Source organism: Phodopus roborovskii, unplaced genomic scaffold, assembly GCF_943737965.1.
Source record: "Phodopus roborovskii unplaced genomic scaffold, PHOROB, whole genome shotgun sequence".
Taxonomy (NCBI): Eukaryota; Metazoa; Chordata; class Mammalia; order Rodentia; family Cricetidae; genus Phodopus; species Phodopus roborovskii.
Window position 1 is genome coordinate 1,592,014 of NW_026126560.1, and position 20,757 is coordinate 1,612,770.

Below are 20,757 nucleotides of genomic sequence, written 5' to 3' on the forward strand. Positions count from 1 at the left end.
CCCAGCATCCACATCAGGCAGCTCACAAGTGTCTGTAACTCCAGTCCAGGGGTTCCAACACCCTGTGACCCCCTTGGGTACCTGCATTCATGTGGTTACAGCCACTGTCAGATAAAATCATACTCATGTAAGCAACTGTAAAGTTTTACAAGTACAATGACCACACACAGGAGGATACTCAGAAATCAAAAATTAAATTTTCATGATCTATGAGTGGGCTCTGTTTTTGCCAGGTTCACTGGGCTGCTGGAAAGATCAAGTAATATTGCTAACGGGAACATCCTGTTTTTAAATTAATGGCAGGGTCTCACTCATCATGTTAGCCTAAGCTGACCGTAACCACTATCTTCCTGCCTCAACTTTCCGGGTAGCTGGGATTATAATAATGTAACCCTATTTTCTTTCTTCTTAATATTTACCAGCTCTCACACTTGCTCAACAGCTCCTGCTGTTTATACTCCACTGCTTGGCAGGCATTTCATCTTCAACACATAATGCATGCATGTGCAAACATACGCATGGGACAAAAGACTCACTTTTAGCACATCACTTACTTCTACGTTCTCCTTCCTGGCTTCGGTCAGGTTATGACCCTTTATCCCTCCTTTCACTTTCTGTAAGCTGAACCCATTTTATCTCAAGGCCCAACCAAGCTGCTCCCTGGAGTCTTCTCCAGTCTTCCCAGAACCCAGCACATTGCCTCTTTTTCACCTCAGAACTCCCAGGGCATCCAGAATTTCATAGCACCCCCCCACACAGCTGGCCAGTTTGATCCTATTGTAGGACCATTAGTCTTGACATTATAGATGGAAGACAGGGAGGTGGTTCTGGAAGGCAGTGTCCAGAACTTACATTAATTCTAATGTATGGCTGCCATACAATTTTTTATAAGCACTCAGTAAAACCACTCCAGTCCACTATGTCTCACCCAAGTAGAAGATGCAGATAGATGATTTCTAAAAAGGGAAGAAAGTATTATTTTTGGTTGTTCCTGGTTCTTTCAATTTCTCCAGCTTCCTGAGATAATTCCAGCCTTCAGTGATGAGGCAGACACCGGGGCGGGTTCCCAGCCAGCATACAGAATGGCACCAACCAAACTCTTCCTGTGACTAAGCATCATTCCCAACAGCATTCAATTCTCAGTCAGCTGCCTTCCCATAGCCAAGAAGGTTTGGGAGGATGAGAAGGCTTTCAACCTGAGGCAGTGGGAAGGCATTCATGGCTTATCTAGCCTTACACATCAGCTGAAAACCAAAAGGAGCCCACAGTCATGACACACATTTTATCCAGAACACTACAACAGTGAAGCAATGAATTAAAAAGATAAACTTGGTTATGTCTTTATTCTGCAGTAAAACAAGTCAAGGTTCATTCTCTCTTGCTCATATTCAGGCCAGTTGGCCCAGGGCCCAAGAAACATGGAGAGCAAAGCAAAGATGAGCAATCCCTGCCTCGGGCAGGGGTGTTCCTGCCACCTGGAGGCAAGGTTCTTTCTGTCTTCTTCTGCTGGGGTGGGGGTGGGGTGGTATATAGTGAACTAGGATATGATATGAATATGAGACAATATATTCAAACCCCAGTGGAAGGAATTTGAAAAACTGTAGCTGTTCTCTGGTAAAGTCAGTAACCAATGGGCTTAAAACAGGATGAGGAAACATCCTCCACAAATATTCCTTCAGGTAACACTACAGTTTGTGACAGATGCCTCAAATTGGCCCTGGTGACCCTCTTGTGTCTGCCTTCCGGGTGCTGAGATTATAGACATTTATTACAGCTGTAAGGAGCCTCCTGGATTTGAGAAACTCAAAATGAGAGCTCCTTGCTTGTCATCCATCAGTCTTGTCTCTCTTTCTGTCTGTCTGTCTACCTCTCTCTCCTCTCTCACATTAACAGACTTCAGCACTGAGTGATGCGGAACAAGCCAAGCAGTAGTGGCATACATCTTTAATCTCAGCACTCTGGGAGGCAGAGGCAGGAGGATCTCTGAGTTCCCAGCCTGGTCTACAGAGTGGAACAAGTTCCAGGCACAACAGGCACAAAGAAACCCTATCTGGAAAAAAACAACAAACAAACAAACGAGAAGAGAGGAGAGAAGGGAAAGAGAGGGGGGAGGGGTGAAGAGAGAGAGAGGGGACAATAAAAGGTAATAAAGTACAGAAAACTCTGAAATTCATAGCTGTAACACCTGAGAAAACTTACTTCCTTTGTGGGACAAGTCCAGGAAGTGAGGTGCAAAAAACCCCTGAGGTTCTGGCCAAGGTCCTGGAGTCACCTGGCCTGGGTTCTGGCTTCAGCCCCGCACTTGAGAGTACTGCTCCTTGCTGAGCTCACTGCCCAGTGACAGTACACTGAGAGAAACTGCCAAGCACAAGCCTGAGCCCAGATTTCAGGGACTCTGATGTTATCACATGGAGGACAGTGGTGGTTCCAAAAGAAGGGCCTTCAGCTTGCTAATTCTTGTTACCACTGTACTTTACATAACAGATGTTTCTTGACAGGTTGACTACAAATAGAATTCTCTTAAAATTCATTTTAAATGTAGTAGGGATCTGTTATGTGAACAAATATTAAAATGAAACATCCTAAGATTTGTCTTACAAGTCCACATAATCACCATGTAGATTTGCTTATTAATGTAGGGCAGAGCGTGTTATTACTGTTATCTTAAGAGGGAAGACAGATCTTGATTTCCACGTAAGCTTCATGCTGCACCTCTTTAGTATTTCTACTTTTGGGTTACTAGTTAAAAATGAAGGATTATTTGACAGGTCATGGTGGTACACATCTTGAGTACCAGCAATTGGGAGGCAGAGTAAGTAAGCTCTGTGAGTCTGAGTTCCAAGCCAGAAAAATCTACATAGTGAGATACCATCTGAAAAATTAAAGATTAAAAACAAAGGGATCCTTATAATTAAAGAATAGGATTACCAAATTTACCCAGGCCTCAACAATTTAAACATGGGACAAAAATTTTCATTTTGGGGTCAGATTTCCATGTTCACTAATTCAAAACATACATTCTTAAAATTTTTTTCTTAACCAGAGAGATGGCTTAGTGAGTAAAGGCACTTGCTGCCAAGCCTGATGACCTGAGTCCCATCCCCAGAACCTACAAGGTAGAAAAGAGAGAACAACTCTGCAAGCTGCCTTGTGACTGACACATGTGCACTGTGGCACAAACACACATTTGTGAGTGTGTGTACACAAATATAACTGTAAATTAGTCTATGAAGTAAACTTACACTGGGACTTTTATTTTTAATGTCTATTGTAAAATTTAATGTTGTCCCTAAAGTATGTTCCTAAAGATATGATAAAATTACGTTCAAAGATGTAAGCCTTAATAAAATAATCAAAAGCTGGGTGTGGTATGCCCTTAACCCTAGCTCTTGGGAGGGTTTGAGGCCAGTAAGACCCTGTCTCAAAAAACCAAGAAGAAAAAGAAGACAATCAGTAAAAACTGATGACACAAGGGATAGCGGCTCTAGATGAAGGGTTGAAGAGGCACCCCTGACCTATCCTCACTTGCCACTGAGGAGCAGTTCTATAGTCCTGGAAGTTTTCTTATGTCATCCTATAAAATACTGTCAGGTTCTCATCTCTAAATTAGGGACACAGGAGTCTGCAATTCTAAAACTTTTTTTTTCTTTAATAGGCTGATTTGGATGTCTGTTTTCCTTGCACTGTTCTCTCCACCAGCTTAAAAGGCCAAGATGCAAATGGTTTTAAAAACAAGTATCGTGGGGCGTTGGGGGCTGGAGAGATGCCTCAGAGGTTTTGAGCACTGGCTGCTCTTCCAGAGGTCCTGAGTTCAATTCCCAGCAACCACATGGTGACTCATGACCATCTGTAATAAGATCTGGTGCCCTCTTCCGGTGTGCAGGCAAACATGCAGGCAGAATACTGTATACATAATAAATAAATAAATATTAAAAAAAAACCCCAAAAAACAAGTATCGTGTTTTATCGACACACTTCTTCATGCCAGTCCATAGCAAACAACCGAGGAGACCAAATATTTCCAGTTCTGTCACCTCACACAGCTTCTCACTATCAGGCATTCAAACAGCGGAGTCCTGTGCAAACCCTGACACACTGACAATGTAACAGGCACAGGAAAAGCATCCTTCAGTCCCTGGCTGGTAAGGCGTGAAAGCTGCTATCTGGAAGTACTTAAGATGTCTACAAAACAACTGTGAACACCACACTATATACTCATAGTCTCCCAGACTACCATGCTCCCTGGCAAATTATTAAAACTGAAGTACCTCATTAAAGGTACCCGCATATGATCTCTGAGATCAAGTGATAGAGACATCTCCTGAAACACATACTGAAGTCGGAGCTCCAAAGCGAATGGGGTCTGGGAAACTACACACAAGTCATTTGCTCTTTGCCTCAGTTTCCTTGTCTAAAGTGGGAAATTTCCCCCAGACCTATATGAAGGACACAACAAGATTATTCTTCAAAGTAAACAGAACTCATTTTAAATGGTTTCTAAAACATGGGCTGCACATTTTAATACATTTTTCAAATATGCAGACTGATTTAGACATTTCCAAGGAGATACTTTATTCTGCTCCTTTGCTTTTCTCTCACGACATCTGTTGTTAGTTGCGGCTAAGGAAAAGTAAAATCTAATGATACTAATGGTAAACACAAGATCCCCAGCATTCATTTAATTGAAGTGGGGGTGCAAAGGCAAACAATGAGGAAAGGAGGCTGGGAGAAAGGCAGAGGGAATCAAGTTAATGAATAAAAGCAAGTCCATCTTTCATCTCTTCTGGCTCCTACTGATGGCAGACGGAGTATTTAATCTGCTGAGAGACCAGACTTAAGGCTTCCTTTGGCATAGTCCACCAATGAATTATTAATGCTTGCAGAAGCAACTGAACATCCGCTCGAAGCATCAGAGAGGACAGCAATGATGAACCAAAATGGGATTATTAATCCCACACCCTTCTGCTATGACTCCCTCTCCTTTTCATTCTCCTCTACATGACTAATCTTTAGGTATATATTTTAAGCTACAGATTCAATTTTATATTCGATATTCCCTTAATGAAAAAAATTATAACTGACAAATATTAAGTCCTAACAGGTACTACTATGTCCTTGATGAAATAGAGCTAAAAAGAAGGATGGTTCTAAAAAAATGCCTTGGCTGCACCCATAATCTCAGCACTTGGGTGGTAGAGGAGGGTCAAGAGTTCTAGATCAGCCTGGCGGTGGTGTCGGATGCCTTTAATTCCAACACTCGGGAGGCAGAGCCAGGAGGATATCTGTGAGTTTGAGGCCAGCTTGGTCTACAGAGTGAGTTCCAGGACAGCCAGGGCTGTTACACAGAGAAACCTTGAGTCCAAAAAAAAAAAAAAAAAAAAAAAAAAAAAAGTTCTAGTCCAGCCTTGGCAACGCTATAAGTTTGACAATAGCCTGGGCTAGTTGAGGCCAAATCAAAACCAACCAAACAATAGCAGCAACAACAGAAAAACAAACAAACCCATCACAAATGATTATGCATCAAAAGGTCCATAAAAATGGACCCAAGCACTTTTAAAGATAAACTGCTTTATAGGTTGGTGCTAAACTTTATTTAGTTAAAAAAATTTTTTTTCTGGGGTTCTTTACAGGTAGACTAGATCCAAAAGCCATATGAACATTTAGAAAAGTGGGGTCTAGTTGAACTAGCCTTCTGTGTTCACACAACCCAGTTGGTCTCAAACAAAATCACTTGTTAAGGCATCCATGACATAGGCTTCATTCCAGGATAATCATGTGAGAGCTGAGCACACTACTTCTTAGAAGTGGTATGTTATTGGCCTGGGGGCCACACTTTAACCACCAACCAAAAATCTACTTGTAGTTGTAAAATGTGCATGAGAAGGTACAGAAAGGGAATTGAGGTCAGAACTCCAAGGGGCACTTGCCACCAGTTCCACAGGCCCAGCTTATCCCAACCCATGCTGTGTCAGTTGTAGCAAATACACACAGGAGAGCTACAGAAGCCACGGAGCGGCAGACCTTTCTCAGCAGGTAGGACAGAAGAATGGACTAACCCTTTCAATGTGCTCCACCTCACTATGCCCCAGGCACTCAGAGGGTCCGGTCTGGTCTATTTCCATTAGCAGTGGCAGCATCTGTTGACATCCTGAGACAAATGGAGTAGGTGGTGGAGAGAAGGATATAAAAGGCAGTTGGAATGAAAGGGAAGAAAGGGAGAGAAGGATCAAGTATAAAACAATCAGATTCTTCTGATCTACTCTAAACCCTGACATTCAGGTCCACCTAAAGTTCTAAACTTGTTCTCATATGCCACTTTGCATTAAGGGCTTATTCATGTAGTCTGAATGTGGCTGATGGGCTCTCGAATGGCAAACCTCAAAACATGCCAAGCCTTTCACACAGCAGTGACCTGTGTCAGTGGCAACGGCAAACATCTGTGTGACTTTTTGCTCCAAAGTATTCCTCAGGAAGAAAAACTGACCTTACCGCTGTTTATAGAATTGGCTTAGTGTCCTTGCAGAAAACAATGACAACATGGAAGCCACTCTACTAGTCCACTACTTGATGCCCTCTTCAGCAAAGCAAGATACGTTGTTATCTGGATTTGAGTCTCATATTTGACAGTAGTTCATCTCTTCTGATGTCAATTTCTTCCACTTCTGTCTTAGTTCCTTTTGCCTTAGCTGTGATAAAATATTCTGACAGAAATAACTTGAGGAAGAAAGGGTTTATTTTAGCTCACAGTTCAAGCTACATGTGGTGGGTCAACAGGTTCATAGATTTGAATTATTGGTCATCAGAGAGGGGCATTATTTGAAAGGATCAGGAGGTGTAGCCTTGTTGAGAAAAGTGTGTCAGTGGTGGAGGCTTTAAGGCCCCCCCCCCCTGCTGTCTGAGAATCTGGATATAAAACTCCAAGATCTTTCTCCAGTGCCATATCTGCTTGCATTCCACCATGCTCTCACAAAGATGACAATGGACTATATACCCCTGAACTGTAAGCCAGCCCCAATTAAAAGCTTTCTTTTATAAGAGTCGCTATGGTCATGGTGTCTCTTCACAGCAATAGAACACTCACTAAAACAGTACTGTTCATCATGGCAGAGAAGACAAGACAGCAGAAGCTTGAAATAACTGATCCTACTTCATTACAGTCAGAAAACAGAGAAGGATGAATGTGCATTTGTGGGAATGTTCCTGCCCACAATTAAGATAGGACTTCCCACATCCATTAACATGATGGAAACAATCCCCACAGTGGTATCCACAGGCCATTTCCCAGGTGTCTCTAGATCCTGACAAGACAACAATTAACATTAACCATCATAATTTCTAAATAAAGATGAGTGAGGCCAACATCACTGGACTACCTCAAGTACTACAGTGAAAAATAAGTAAGGACTGGAAAATGCCCACTAAAAAGTGTTACACAAACAGCAGGAGTGTTCAGATATACCACTAATAGTTCACAGATTAGTGGCTGGTTTCTTCCCTCAAAAATCTACCAAACTAGGGCAACGGCATGGATTTTCACAATAGCATTCCAAATGGTATGAGGAGGATAAGAAAATGATTCAATGATTGTTCATGAAATCTATGTGTCTTGGGTCCATTTTCACATAACAGAATGCTTCTCAATTAAAGACCAAAATAAAACACCACATATCATTTTATAGGCACTTAATAATTCTGAGCAGTAATTGCCACTTCAGATCATCTCTAATGTATGCTTCAAGTACTAATTCCTTACTTCATTTAAAAATATGACAATTTTTATTTTTATTTCCTTTTTTAAAAGCTGGGTCTCATATAGCCTGGTCTGGCCTCAACTGCAGTATGTAGCAGAGGATGACCTTGAACTTCTGATCCTCTGATCTCCACCTCTTGAGCATGGGGATTATAGGTGTGCACCACTACATCCAGTTGTGGTACCAGGAATCAAATCCAGTGGCTCATATATGCAAGGCGAACATTCTACAGAGGACTTTCCACAGCCCTAATATTTGGTATCGTGTCCAAATAAACATTTTCAAAATGGTGGGTGTTATGAAAACTTTATGAGACAGCATGTCAGTCAAGATGGTGTGCTATGAAGCCGTTTCCCAGGTTAGTTTTGAATTAAGTAGGTCTCACTGTGAGGCTAATATTAGTTGTCAGCTCGACACAGTGTAACATCACCTCGGTACAGAGACTCAATGAGAAATTGCCTAGATTATGATGGTTTGTGAGCGTGTCTGGGACTGTACCTTGATGCATTCACTGATCTGGAAAAGTGTGTCCATTATTGGTGGCACTCTTTTCTAGAAAGGAGTTGCACACTATTAGGAACAGAGAAAGCATGCTGACCACTAGCTACATGCCTCAATTCTCTGCTCTTTGGTCCTGCTGTGGATGTAATGTGACCAGTTCTCTCAAGCTCATGCTGACTTAAATTCCCTGGCAGGATGCTCTGTAAGGTAGAATTGTAAGCCAAATAAACTTTTTCTCTTGTTTTTGCAGGGTCTCTGGACAGTGTTTAACTGTGAACACTCTGAGTGCACTGGCCACTACTCTTTCCAGTTCCCTGTTTAGTGTTTTCTTCATGATTCAGTAGTGAGTTTGTATTTACTGTAAGGGTCAGTTAGTCCAGAGAATGATGACATGCATTAATGTCCTGCTGAATGTCAACTCCTGTCCCCTAGAAGTCAATAGTCTTGTAGATAAATTTTTCCTATATTCTAGAATACATGCAAAGTTGAGAGCTTTGTCTGTGTCTTTAAAATTCAAACACACATAATAACCTCAGGCAGCGAAATCATATTATACAATACAAGGTTTCAACATTCCGGCACACTGCCAGAGCTTAATGGCCAGTTAGACACAAAGTAAGGAAATGGGTCTGCATTAAACCTACAAATAAGTCAACAATCAATAGTCCAGTATTACAGTAAAAATATGGCATGCCCTTTAAATTGCTCTAGCATCATCCTTCTAACTCAAGCTCAGCTCCTGAAGTGAAATAAAGAAGATCAAACAAGAACTTACACACAATCTATTCTGTACAAGTACAAAACTTGTCATTTTGAACTAAAAGCTACTCTTGGTTTACACACAAGTCTTACTGTTCACCTATAGGGCAGTGATCTGAGAAATAACAGGTTGTGCTTTGTTCAGCGAATTCAAACAACAGTAAGGAGGCAGCACCTACAGTATAACTGGATGAACAGGTTTGGTCATCCTGGAAAACTCTCTGCTCAAACCCAGCAGAGCTTTGCATCAAGGTTTGGTGTCCAGCTTTTTACTCAGTCAACATTATTTTATAGTTAAGTTAAAAAAATAAAAAATAAAAAAAGCAAGACCTACCACATCCTTTCAAAAGGTGGCACACCTGACCTGGGAAGATGGCTCTGTGGTAACACTGCTTGCTGTGCAAGCTTGATGACCTGAATTCAAATCCTCAGAACACATCCAAAAATCGGTTTTGGTCATGCACAAACCTGTAAACCTACTGTTAGGACAAAGACAGGTGGAACTCTGGGGCTTACTGGCCAATACTCTGGCCCCAGCTCAGTAAGATCTTGTCTTAGGGGAGTAAGGCTGAGAGTAACAGAGGACATCCTAAGTCCTCTGGCTTCATGTGTACACAGGTTGAGTGCCTACATACACATACTATTTCAATTAAAAAAAGAAAACGAGATGGTATACCTTCCTCAAAATATTTAAGGTGGTAAAAATAGATGGTTTATTAAGAAAGAAGCAACAGTCCTGAGAATGGGGATAAGTTAGTGAGCAGAGAAAGGGCTTCAAACAATTTGCCTGCTCCACTAGCTTTCCTCCTTCAAACATACCTTGAAAAGTCTACTCCTCCACTTTAGTTATCTTAGTCTAGAAATGAAATTCAAAAACTAGGGGGTTAAGACCACAGTACAGTCAACAAACTGGAGTTAAAATCTAGCCCCTGAGGGCTTTAGGTTCCTATCTGGAGAAGGGAGTTGATAGCAAACATCCATCTGCCTCAGTGGGTAGATAGGAAAATTATGGGAGGAAGTCCAAAAAGTGCTGGCATGTAGGTAAAAGAAATGATCAATAAATCTCAGCTTTGCTACTCTGACATTAGTTACAATAAGACAACATATGAATTTGAACTTGCCTTTGACCTGCACTTTCCTGTACAAGGAGGAAGGCCAGAGGGAGGCAGGTAGAACTGTCACATTACTCATAGTACAAGCAAATGAATATCCCTCTGCTAATGGCTTACTCCTAGTCTGTAGAAGGCAAATGCAAAACCTCAACTAGGGGCTGAAGAAGTGGCTCAGCAGTTAAGAGCACAGGTTACTCTTACAGGGGACCTGGGTTTGGTTCCTAACACATGGCAGCCCACAACTGTCTGTAACTCCTGTTCCAGGGAATTCAATACCCTCTTGTGGCCTCCACGGGTACCAGGCAAACAAGTGGTGCACAGACATGTACCGAGAAAAACACTCATACACATAAAATAAAAATAAACAAACTGTGAATACAGTTAGAAACTTTTATAGCAACCTAACAGCAATTTTATTCCTACTGAACCTAATTTTTTTATTATTTTATTTTATTTTATATAACAAAGTCCAATTAAATGAAAACAAACATTTATATACAATATTTGGGAATTTGGGCGTTGTTCTTTCCAAACTACTTCCTGCTGGTAAGGGGCGCTGTCATGGGGGATTCGAAGAAGATTCAGAAATCCTGGCTGTAGTCTGTAAGGCTGCTTTACTGAACCTAATTTTTAAAAGCAGAGCTTGTATTTTATATCTTTATTTTTTTCTAATAATCATTTTTATTGTATTTTATAAAAGGAACAGTTGGGTGTGGTGGCACACAACTTTATTCCCAGCACTTGGGAGATGGAGACAATTAGATCTGTATGCATTCAAGGGTAGCCTGTTCTACACGGAGTTCCAGATCAGCTGGAGCTACTTAATGAGACCCTGTTTCAAAACAAACAAATAAACGACCAAGTTTCTAAATCTGAAATAAACCAAGAGTAGGGAATGATTGGCTTGAGAAGCACTGATTAAATGAGAAGCTGCTTTGAATGACTAATGACCACCACGTTTCTTCAACACTAAGACATCTTGGACAGCTTGGGGCCTCATCACAAAACCAAATGTCAATATAAATGCTCATAAAGCTTCAAGGTCCAACAGACCTTGCTCATTCGGAGGCCAGCCCTGCTGGGACTGCCTGACAGAGGAGTGCTCAGAGAACAACACAGCCATGTAATTCTTGTTTCCTTGAGGAAATTAAATATACCATAAACATACGGTGGTTTTCCTGCTTTAAGATGGCAGCAGCATTTTTTTTAAAACAATAGAGGACCATATCCCTGATGTGTTCTGCTCATACCATTCCAAGAAATAAGTGAAATTAGGCAATATTAATAAAACTTAGCAAATCCACAGTTCCACTTAAGAGTCTGTTGACATGAATACCCCTGCCCCTTGTTCTAGAAATTAAACAAACAGTCCAGTCCTGGTTGTAAATATGTTTTAGGAGACAAGGGCTCTTTCTGCAAAATGTCTTGGCAGCTACTACATTATTTTAAGTGCCTTGGGTTTCTGAAAAGTACGGCTGGTCTGCCGATGGCACCTCAGTCTCACAACCACTCAGGCCTGGCCCCTGCCTCTAGGATAACTATAGTGCTCCATGGGCCTGTGCTGATTCTGGGACAGCTGCAGGCTAAGTCTATCAAAGTGAAGGGCCCAGTCCAGCATGACCGAAGCAACTTGTCCTTAAACAATGGCGAGCTTCTTGACACCATAAGCCCAGAACGGAAGCTGGGCATCTGTGAAGCAGAGAACTGCTTTAAGAGCAGCAGTACACTGGGTTCTGTAGTTCCACACTCAGGTTTACCTTCTTACCAAACAAACACACAAGGAAGGAAGCTCTGTGGCTGGAGTCCAGTCTTCACATGGTAGGCTGCTGGGACCACCAATAACCAAGGCCCTAAGTTTTGTAATTACAGAGATATACTTTGCAATTGCAGTTGGCCAGACAAAGGCGCCAGCCATATCAGGCTGCAACCTGAAAAGCTCTGAATTGAACATCCCCCAAAAGGAAGTAAGATCAATTACAAAGCACAGTGGTAGCCAACCAGAGTGGTATACAGGGTCAAGGGCTGCCACCTGAGAATTGCTGCCAATGCTTGACAAGGCTTTAATTCAATCATATACACTCCAGTGTCAAATAGTTGAGAAGATAAAAGGACATGCTGATTCTGAGTTCTGAATCAAACCATTTAAAGATGCTAGGCCGAAGAAGACAAGTTGAGTTCCCCAGATCTAGAGAGCTGGTGCATCAAGGGTTATGAGGACCAATGAAGAAGGAAGGGATGCTTCAGTACCAGGTTCAAAGGCACAGCCTAGCCAGTATCTACCCTGCTCTATTTGGATGTTAGATAAATATTTAAGCTGTGGGTTTGTTCTAAAATATTCTAACAGAAGAACTACTGCAACTTCTTTCTTCCTTAAGGTGGTCATTGATATTCTCCTGCTCACTACAGGATATAAGAAAGTCCTGTGAAGACAAAACAGCCTGTCCTTCCCTGCTTGCTCAGAATACAGCCAGCAGCCATTTGCTTGCCTGTTCTGAAAGCCTAGCATTCAGAAGCTAGTGTGAATGGATAAATAAAAGGACTGAAATTTTATATCCCTGGCTTACAGAAAAGCAGTTTCCACATTTTCCACGAATCTAGTTTGACTCCAAAGGTTACAGTCTTTAATTCCATTCACTGAATAATGTAATTGTACTCTGCCACCAAGCCACAATGCCTGCCTTTCTCTGATCACAGGCAGGCAGAAAAATGCAATCATTTCCATTCTCACCGCAGTAGTATTAGTACATGTAACTCACAAGGCAGCATGCACAATAGCTTACCTCTGTGAAGAAACAATTTTTACAAGTTTATTGGGTTTTGCCAACTGTGAGATTGACCCTACTTCAGGGTTCAGTGTCAAGGACAGCAAATATGTTTGAACAGTGTGTGTATGGAAGTCACTATGTTCACACAGGGAACAAAGCCTGGCCTACCTCCTGTCCCTGAGAGGTGCAAGCTTTGCTAAATGCAGCTCGGACGCCATGCCCACATCTTGGCCTAAAATGAAACGTACCTGGTATTCTAGAAAAGAGTATCATTTCTACAACCAACAGACCCCAGATGCTGCTACATTTATATTCATCTGCTTGTGAGCCTAAGAGCAATAACCACAGGATGCATCAGGACCAGGAGGGACAGCTGTTGAAAGCTAGGAAAAGACCAGGTTCAAAGGTTCATTAAAGTCATCTACGATCAGGGCTAGGAGGTGGCTCAGTGGTTAAGAGTACTGTCTGCTTTTGCAGAGGACCAGTGGTCAGTTCCCAGCATCCACATGGCAGCTCAAAACCAACCTTAATTCCTGTTTCAAGAGGCCTGATGCCCTCTTCTGGCTCTATGCACATGATATACAAACATACACACAGGCAAAATACTCACACATATAACATTAAAAAAATTTTTAAACCTCTACAACCTTAAAAGAAAGGTTACCATGAACGTCCCATAGGCTCCTTATGGCTAGGAGAAACACAGTAAAAAAGATTAATAAACACAAATGCTTATCTAAAAGCTTCCAACCACAGAGTACATGAAATAGCCTTCTGTTTTCTTATTACATGAAAATGTGTAGAGAACAAAAAGTCCTATTTCTTCAGTCCACAGTCCATCAATTCAATTTTTCCAATCACTTAGTTCAGTTTAGATTACTATTTACTGCTGAGAAAACTGCTCAAGCATATGTAGCATAGTAGAGTGGAGACGGAAGTTAGGTGTGTTTTGCCTACTCAAATCACCTCTCAGAATTGTAGAACAAATGGTCAGCATGCGAATGGATGTAACCTTATGAATGAGTGCACACCTTAAACCAAGCACTGAGAGGCAGAGGCTGGCTTGTTGTAACAGTAAGCTCCAGGCTAGCCAAAGCTATACAGTGAGACTTTCGGGGGGACGGGGGGAGGATCCCAAAAGAGCTCTAGAGCCTGGCACACTGGATCATAACTTAGTCCCAACCCTCATGAAGCAGAGGAGGGAAGATTTTAAGGCCAGCCTGGAGCACAGAGCAAGTCTGTACCTAAAAGCAATAGCAACCACACACTCACACCAAAAAAAACAAAACAAAACAAAACAAAACAAAACAAAACAAAAAAAAAAAAAAAAAAAAAAAAAAAAAAAAACAGCAGTGCAGGAGTCCTAGTGTTAAGATATGGTTTGCCCAACCCAACTGTATTTCCCCTCAACAAATTCAGACCAGAGGACATTTCCAGCTGCACTTCTCTGACAGAATTAATATTTACTCAGTAACGTTCCCCAAGGGCTGCTACCTATCATGCCAGCCACTCTGGCAAATCCAACACTCTCTCCAGCAAAGGGCCCAGGATTTCGGCAACCTCTTCCAAACACAATTAGTGAGCACCACAGCTTTTTTTTTGTCTTTCATGCTTTATGTAGCTGTGTTTAAATGGTAACCTATCTTTCTCAAGATAGACAAACTGAAAACAACAATTTGGATGATAAGGGGTTACAGCACTGCTTCATTTTTAAGCTCACAAAGACATTTATAAGCTGAGTGGCCTGAGCATACTCTCTTATTTCCAAGAACAGAAAAAGAAAGAAAACAGTGAATATTTTATCATAAATAGTGTGGTAAGCAATGTCTTAACAAGCCATTGTTCAACACCAATGCTGTACATGTGACACATCAGCTTTCCCAACTTAATTTCCTCATGATAATGTATCCTTTATTAATACTTGCTTTCCCCTTTACTCTCATAAAACATAATCTGTTAATTAAGGCAGATTATCGAGTTAGAGGCCAGCATGGGCTACATAGTAGTACCAGGAGACTAAGGCTACATTGCAGAATGGGAGAGGGTTCATGCTTTATAAGCAGCAGATTATTTGTAAGTGAAAAAGTCTGGACTGTCTTTCTAACACATTATTGTGTGGGGACCCGTTTGGACAGAACACGTGGTATAGAACTCAGGAACGCAGACGTGTGTGGTCAGCCTCACTTCCTAAAGGCCCCCAAGAGAAAACCGAAGATGTGCTGACCTTGATGGCCTAGTCATGAGGACAGCTAGCACTAAGTACCCACTCCAGCACACTCCACGGAGTTCACCTGAAGTTGTTTCATGACTTTCAGAGAAAGGTTTAACATTTTTGGCACTGTAAGTGTGCTGGGCTGAAGAGTGCTCCCCAAAAAGAAATGTTCAAATCCTGGAAATGGGTGGGATCTTTGCAGATGTGACTAAATTAAGGATCTGCAATAAAATCATTCGCACCCACTTTTCCTTTTTCAACAGTGCTTTAAGATGGAGCTTGTGATCTGACACGGTAATTTCACTGACAGAAAGGAAAGGCAGGTAGACTAACACCAGGAAGAACCTATGAAGACAGAGTGTGAGAAAGAGATGCTGCCACAAACCAAGAAATAAGAAATCACCAAAATATGAAGGAGAGATTCTCCCCCAGAGATGAGGAGGGCACACAATTTGTTCCAAAAATTTGAGTTCAAATTTCAGAGCTCAAAAATGTAAAAGGATAAATCCTCATTGTTTTGGGGCACCCATTAATATTAGTTTCTGGTAATTAGATGCAATTATTGAAATATTGATCTAATGCCATTTAGAAATATTATAGCTTTAACAGTGGCAAATACAGGTCCCATTCTTATGGCCTAAACAGGCTATTCTGTATAGCCTTACTGAAATATACATGTAATGTAGTGAAAAGCCCAGGATGCATACTATGTTATTATATAATCCATGAGATCTGTTCAGATCATGGTGAAGACATGCAATCTGCCCTTAATGGGTTTTTGTTTATTTTGTTTGGCTTTTTTTGATCAAGACTGAAGGGAGTAAGCAGGTCTCTGTAACTCTCATGTCTGTGTACTACAAAGTCACTTTGATTAATGCAGTACAGTCGACTCAGCAGTATGTCCTATTACATTACTGCTGTTATACAAGTCTGCAGGCCTTCTTTATTATAATTGTTTCCAAAAAGTAAAATCAATAAACATTTTCAAATTCTATTAAGTGTCATTCATATGTATATTTAAGTGGTTTCCAAGACATATTACCGTTGCTGGCTACAGCAACTTTTAAAAAATGTATTCTCAATGCATGCCTGCATCATTGATTAGGACAAACAAAACAGTAAAAACCAAACCCATATTAATTTCAAGCTCCATTAGAAGCAGAAGGAAATATAATCAATGTTTACCAAATAGAAAGAGACAGAATGCACATAGAGAAATGCCTTGTAAGCTTATAAGACAGCCAACAATGAACAGTGAGGTCCTGACTAGCATTTGTCAGAGTGTGCTAGCCCTGCCTTTGATGACAATGCATTCAGGATCTTATAAACAGACATGACAGTTCTACTCTAACACTTGGTATGCAGGGTTATGGTACAGTACATACTTGTCTCAAAAAATTCACCATTTTATAAACAAAAGTTCAATCAAGCAGGATGTAATGACTCACACTATCAGGTGTATGCCATGTGAATGGAAAACAGACCACCATACTTGACTTCTAAAACCAAGCAACTGAAGATATCCAGTTTTACTATCATCCACAACCAAAACACACCAGAAGAAAAAGAGAAAGGAGGACCACTCAATGCTAATAGTGGTACTACATTAATCAGGCTCCAATATGATACTGCTGGATTTACATAAGGTGTAAACATACACCAGTGGTTCTCAGCCTTCCTAACACTGCAACCCTTTAATACAGTTCCTACTGTGCTGACTCCCCAGTCATAAAATCATTTTTTTGGCTACTTCATAACTGTAATTTTGCTACTATTATGAATTGTAATGTAAACATCTGATATGCAAGCCCCATGGAAGGATCATTTGATACCTCCACAAAGGGGGTGTGACCCACAGGTTGAGAACCATTGGCATAGATAAACTTGGCCACATTTACTACTGACAGACTTGAGTCAGCAGTCCAACTCAAAGTCTTTTCAACCAAAGCTGCATTCTCCTTAGTTCTTGGCAAGAAGATGAAGTTTACAGTAGCTTAACACTACCAAGTCTAGACTGTTCTTCAGGTCTAAATGAATTCCCTGTTATTTCAGGAGTAGAAGGTGGAAAGAAAACCCAGTCAGTGAAGCACTTGCCTTGCAAACACGAGGACCTGAATTCAGGCCTCCACAACCCGTGTAAAAAGCTGCATGGGATGAGCTATGCCTATACTTTGCAATGGGGGAGTAGAAACATATAATCAGAGATGGTAGGAAGAGCAGGTGGGTCCCCAGAAGCTCACAGGCTGGCCAGCCTGGCTTATCTGGTGAATGTCCAGGCCAATGACAGACTAGGTCGTCCTAGTCTTCAACATATGCCTATCTTTACCCTCCCCCAAAATCACATACATGTGGGCAAACACACGGGAACATACACACAATTGTCTTGGATTAATTGTTTTGCATTTTTAGGCTATTCTGGTAAAGTCCAAGTAAGGGGAAATTCTAAAAAACTAAAGCAACTTTAGTTTTAAAGTTCAAAGACTTCACTACACAAGACTAAAACTCAAAGCCACAATCATTCCAAATGAAGACATTCTTTCTAATGTAACTGAACATATGTTGCTAGGAAACCATCTAATGGGGTGCTGAAGGAGGATGTTCTTACATTAAGCAAATGGTTAGAAAAGATAATTACTCAAATCTACAGCCAGAGCCAGTTCCCAGTTGATTATTCGTAGTATTTGAGACTGTCCCATTCACACCATCTCATCAATGTTAAAAGTATTATCACAGAGCACCAGCAGTTGAATTTGAGATTAGGTAAAAACCTCTGGATTTTTGGAAACATATCAATAACCGAAGAAATCATGGATAACAGTAATTTTTAGTATCCCCTCAGAAGTACAGGTTTCCAAAATAGAAATAATCCAAAAATGTAGGGATGCAGTATTAATTTAAGCCCAGCTCATAGAGACCACAATTATCAGCCATTTCTTCCTAGACTTGCCTGAATCCCTTTTATTTCAAAGGAAATCAAGGCAGGTGGTGGCACAGTCCCTACTACTCAGGAGTTGGGGGATCACAATCACTTCAGGCCACACTGTACAAGAGTGGGTCCCACCCTGAGCAAACAAACAAAAACAGGAATAGGTAAAGCAATGCAAAGAACATGGCACAGCACTCCATAAAGTGCTTTCATTCCTACACAAAACCAACCAAACCATGAGGTTTCTCCTTAACAAGTTTACAGCAGTTTCTGATTAAATTAAAACAGAAATCAGCGCAGCTAGTGGCATGTCAGGCTCAATGAAACTGGAGTGTTCTGTTGGGCCATTTCCTGGTATCACTGACATGGCCAAATACTTCCCGGAAATCACTGAGTTGATTTCAGTAAACAGTACTTTAAGTTCTGTTTGCAAGATGCAAAAAGAAATGTGAACAACAAATAGTAAAATTATCCAAGCTCTAGTAAAGCAAGCAAGAGAAATTTAAGGACTCCTGTCTCTATACCTTGGATTAAGCCCAAGTAAGGAAGTGTAATCTGTTGTCAGAACCAGAATTATCTAGAAAGCACAGGTTGGAATTGCTTTCTTAAAGTTCGCACAAAGAACACCCTGAAAACAACCAACGATCCCTCTTTGTATCTCCAAACCAGAGTCTCCTTTTCTTTTAGCAAGAAGAAAACCAATGAAGAAAGCAGCATTCTTAATTCAACTGGTGAAGAAAGGGCTAAGGCCTACGGCCTATATAGATGCTCCAGGCTGCATTTGCAGCTGGTAGCTCTTACCTGAATGTCTGTGTCCTTCACAGGTTCAAGAGGTTCAAAAGTGGTCGCTGCACTCAGACTCTCCAATCTCTGGGAGATGTGGGATATGTCAAGTCCCCGTGACCCGAGAAGAACTGATCTATATAGGGATGCAGGACAGGAAGACAAAGATGGAAAATAATATCAGGTATGCAACACATGCCATAAAATTCCTAGAGTTGTTTTCATTCAAAACATCCTGTTTTAGAGTAGGAGGAAGAGGCCAGCGCAAATGGTAGAGCTGAAATACTGTAATACTTCCATCTTCTGGTTAGGTGCTTTTGTATGGCTGATTTCCTTTATATATGTATGTATGCATATACATTTTTTTTCTTATTTTGCATCCTGATCCCAGTTACCTGTTCCCTAAAGGTCTATGAACAGAAAGACCGGGCATCCATTGCATTTGGGAGTAAGATATCCAAGTTCTAGTAATTAGAGGGAGAAAGTCATATAGAATGGAACAATACCAACACTATAGTCAGCTCCAAACACTTTCAGGAACCCCTTAAGATAGATACAATTATTCACCCCTGTTTTGGAAACGGGAAGCAAAAGATTAACCAACTTGTCCAAAATTAGACAGAGCCAGGACATAGCAGACACAGGTAATCTACCCTAGATCCTGAATACAAACTCTGTACCACCACTCCATATTTAACAGCTTCTGAAAAGAAAGTCAATAAAGCACACATTTTAACTTCAGGAGTACCCAAGTTCAAAAGTTCACTGAGGAAACTGTCTGGGGCACAGATAACTTCCTCAGGGGCAGCCAAAACAGAATCAAAGGCTAATTCTGCAGATACCATCTTCAAAATCTAGGTACCATGCCACTACATCTTCAAATTCCCTGTTTTCTGAACAATAAAAGCTTCTGAAGAGGAATGGGGATATAGCCAACTTCATCTCTCCTCTCTAGGCAACAAAACAATGAACAGATTTCAAATATAAAGTAAGTAAATAAATAAATAGTCCAGTGTAATACTGTACATCAGTTAAAAAGACTAAACCAGAAGACTAAGCTCGAGGGTAGTCTGGGTGATAAAGTGAGCCCTTCTCTCAAAAATCAAAACAAAGAAACAACAGATCTTCACTAGTATCTAAAGCTCTTTGAAAGAAAGAAACTTTGGCAAGTAGATCAGCTTTTCTATTAAGGTTTCTTTTTATTTTTATTCACTGATGTGTGCATGAATGCCATGTGTACACCAGAGCCATGAAGGTTATCAGATCCCTTGGTGCTGGAGGCACAGGCCACTTGACTTGGGTGCTGGGAAGCAAAGCCAGGTCCTCTACTAGTGCTTTTTGCCCTAGCCATTCTTGAGCCTTTCTGTGTGAATGTTTTTGTTTTTTGAAGTCTTGCTTTTGTGCCTTTCAACTCAAGAAACAGAAAATGTGCCTCTATGCCTAACTAGTCAGGTTTATTTTTTAGATTTCCATTTTTGTATTGTGATTTGGTGACCCAAAATGTTACCAAAGTATGTTTTCATCTTGAGAAAGAAGCTAGAAAGCCAGACTAAATAAGACCCAAGATGATGATGATGGAGATGGAAGAGGAAGAGGGGATGTTGCTGCTAACGCCTTTGGGGCCTACACATAACACCTATGAGTTTATATCAAGATTTTCAATCACAGTCTAACAGCATTCTCAGAGAAGAAAAAGGGGTCCTCTATGCTTAGCTGTATTCTAGTAAATATGATAGTATAAATTATGCTTATTCAGTTCCTCCCTATAGTCTTAATTCCTTTGGGTAAACTAGCACAACATCCCTAAGGGGTTCCCTTCTAAGCTAACATGCCCTACAGGCAGCTGCCCACCTCTCTTAACAAGCCTTACTAGTTAGTTTCTTTCTTCTACAACATTTCTCACCTGGCTGCATGTCAGGATCACCTACACAAACTTCTTCTCAAAGAC

The 20,757-nt window shown here is 41.0% G+C and overlaps 1 protein-coding gene across 1 annotated transcript in view; it reads right to left on the reverse strand.

Annotated features, from left to right (window-relative positions):
- Nup93 (nucleoporin 93) overlaps positions 1 to 20,757 on the reverse strand; it is a 91,561-nt gene that overhangs the window by 44,662 nt on the left and 26,142 nt on the right. The window contains exon 3 of the mRNA XM_051201889.1: positions 18,828 to 18,945. Coding sequence (XP_051057846.1) covers positions 18,828 to 18,945 — 118 coding nt within the window. The remainder of the gene's footprint in view (positions 1 to 18,827; positions 18,946 to 20,757) is intronic.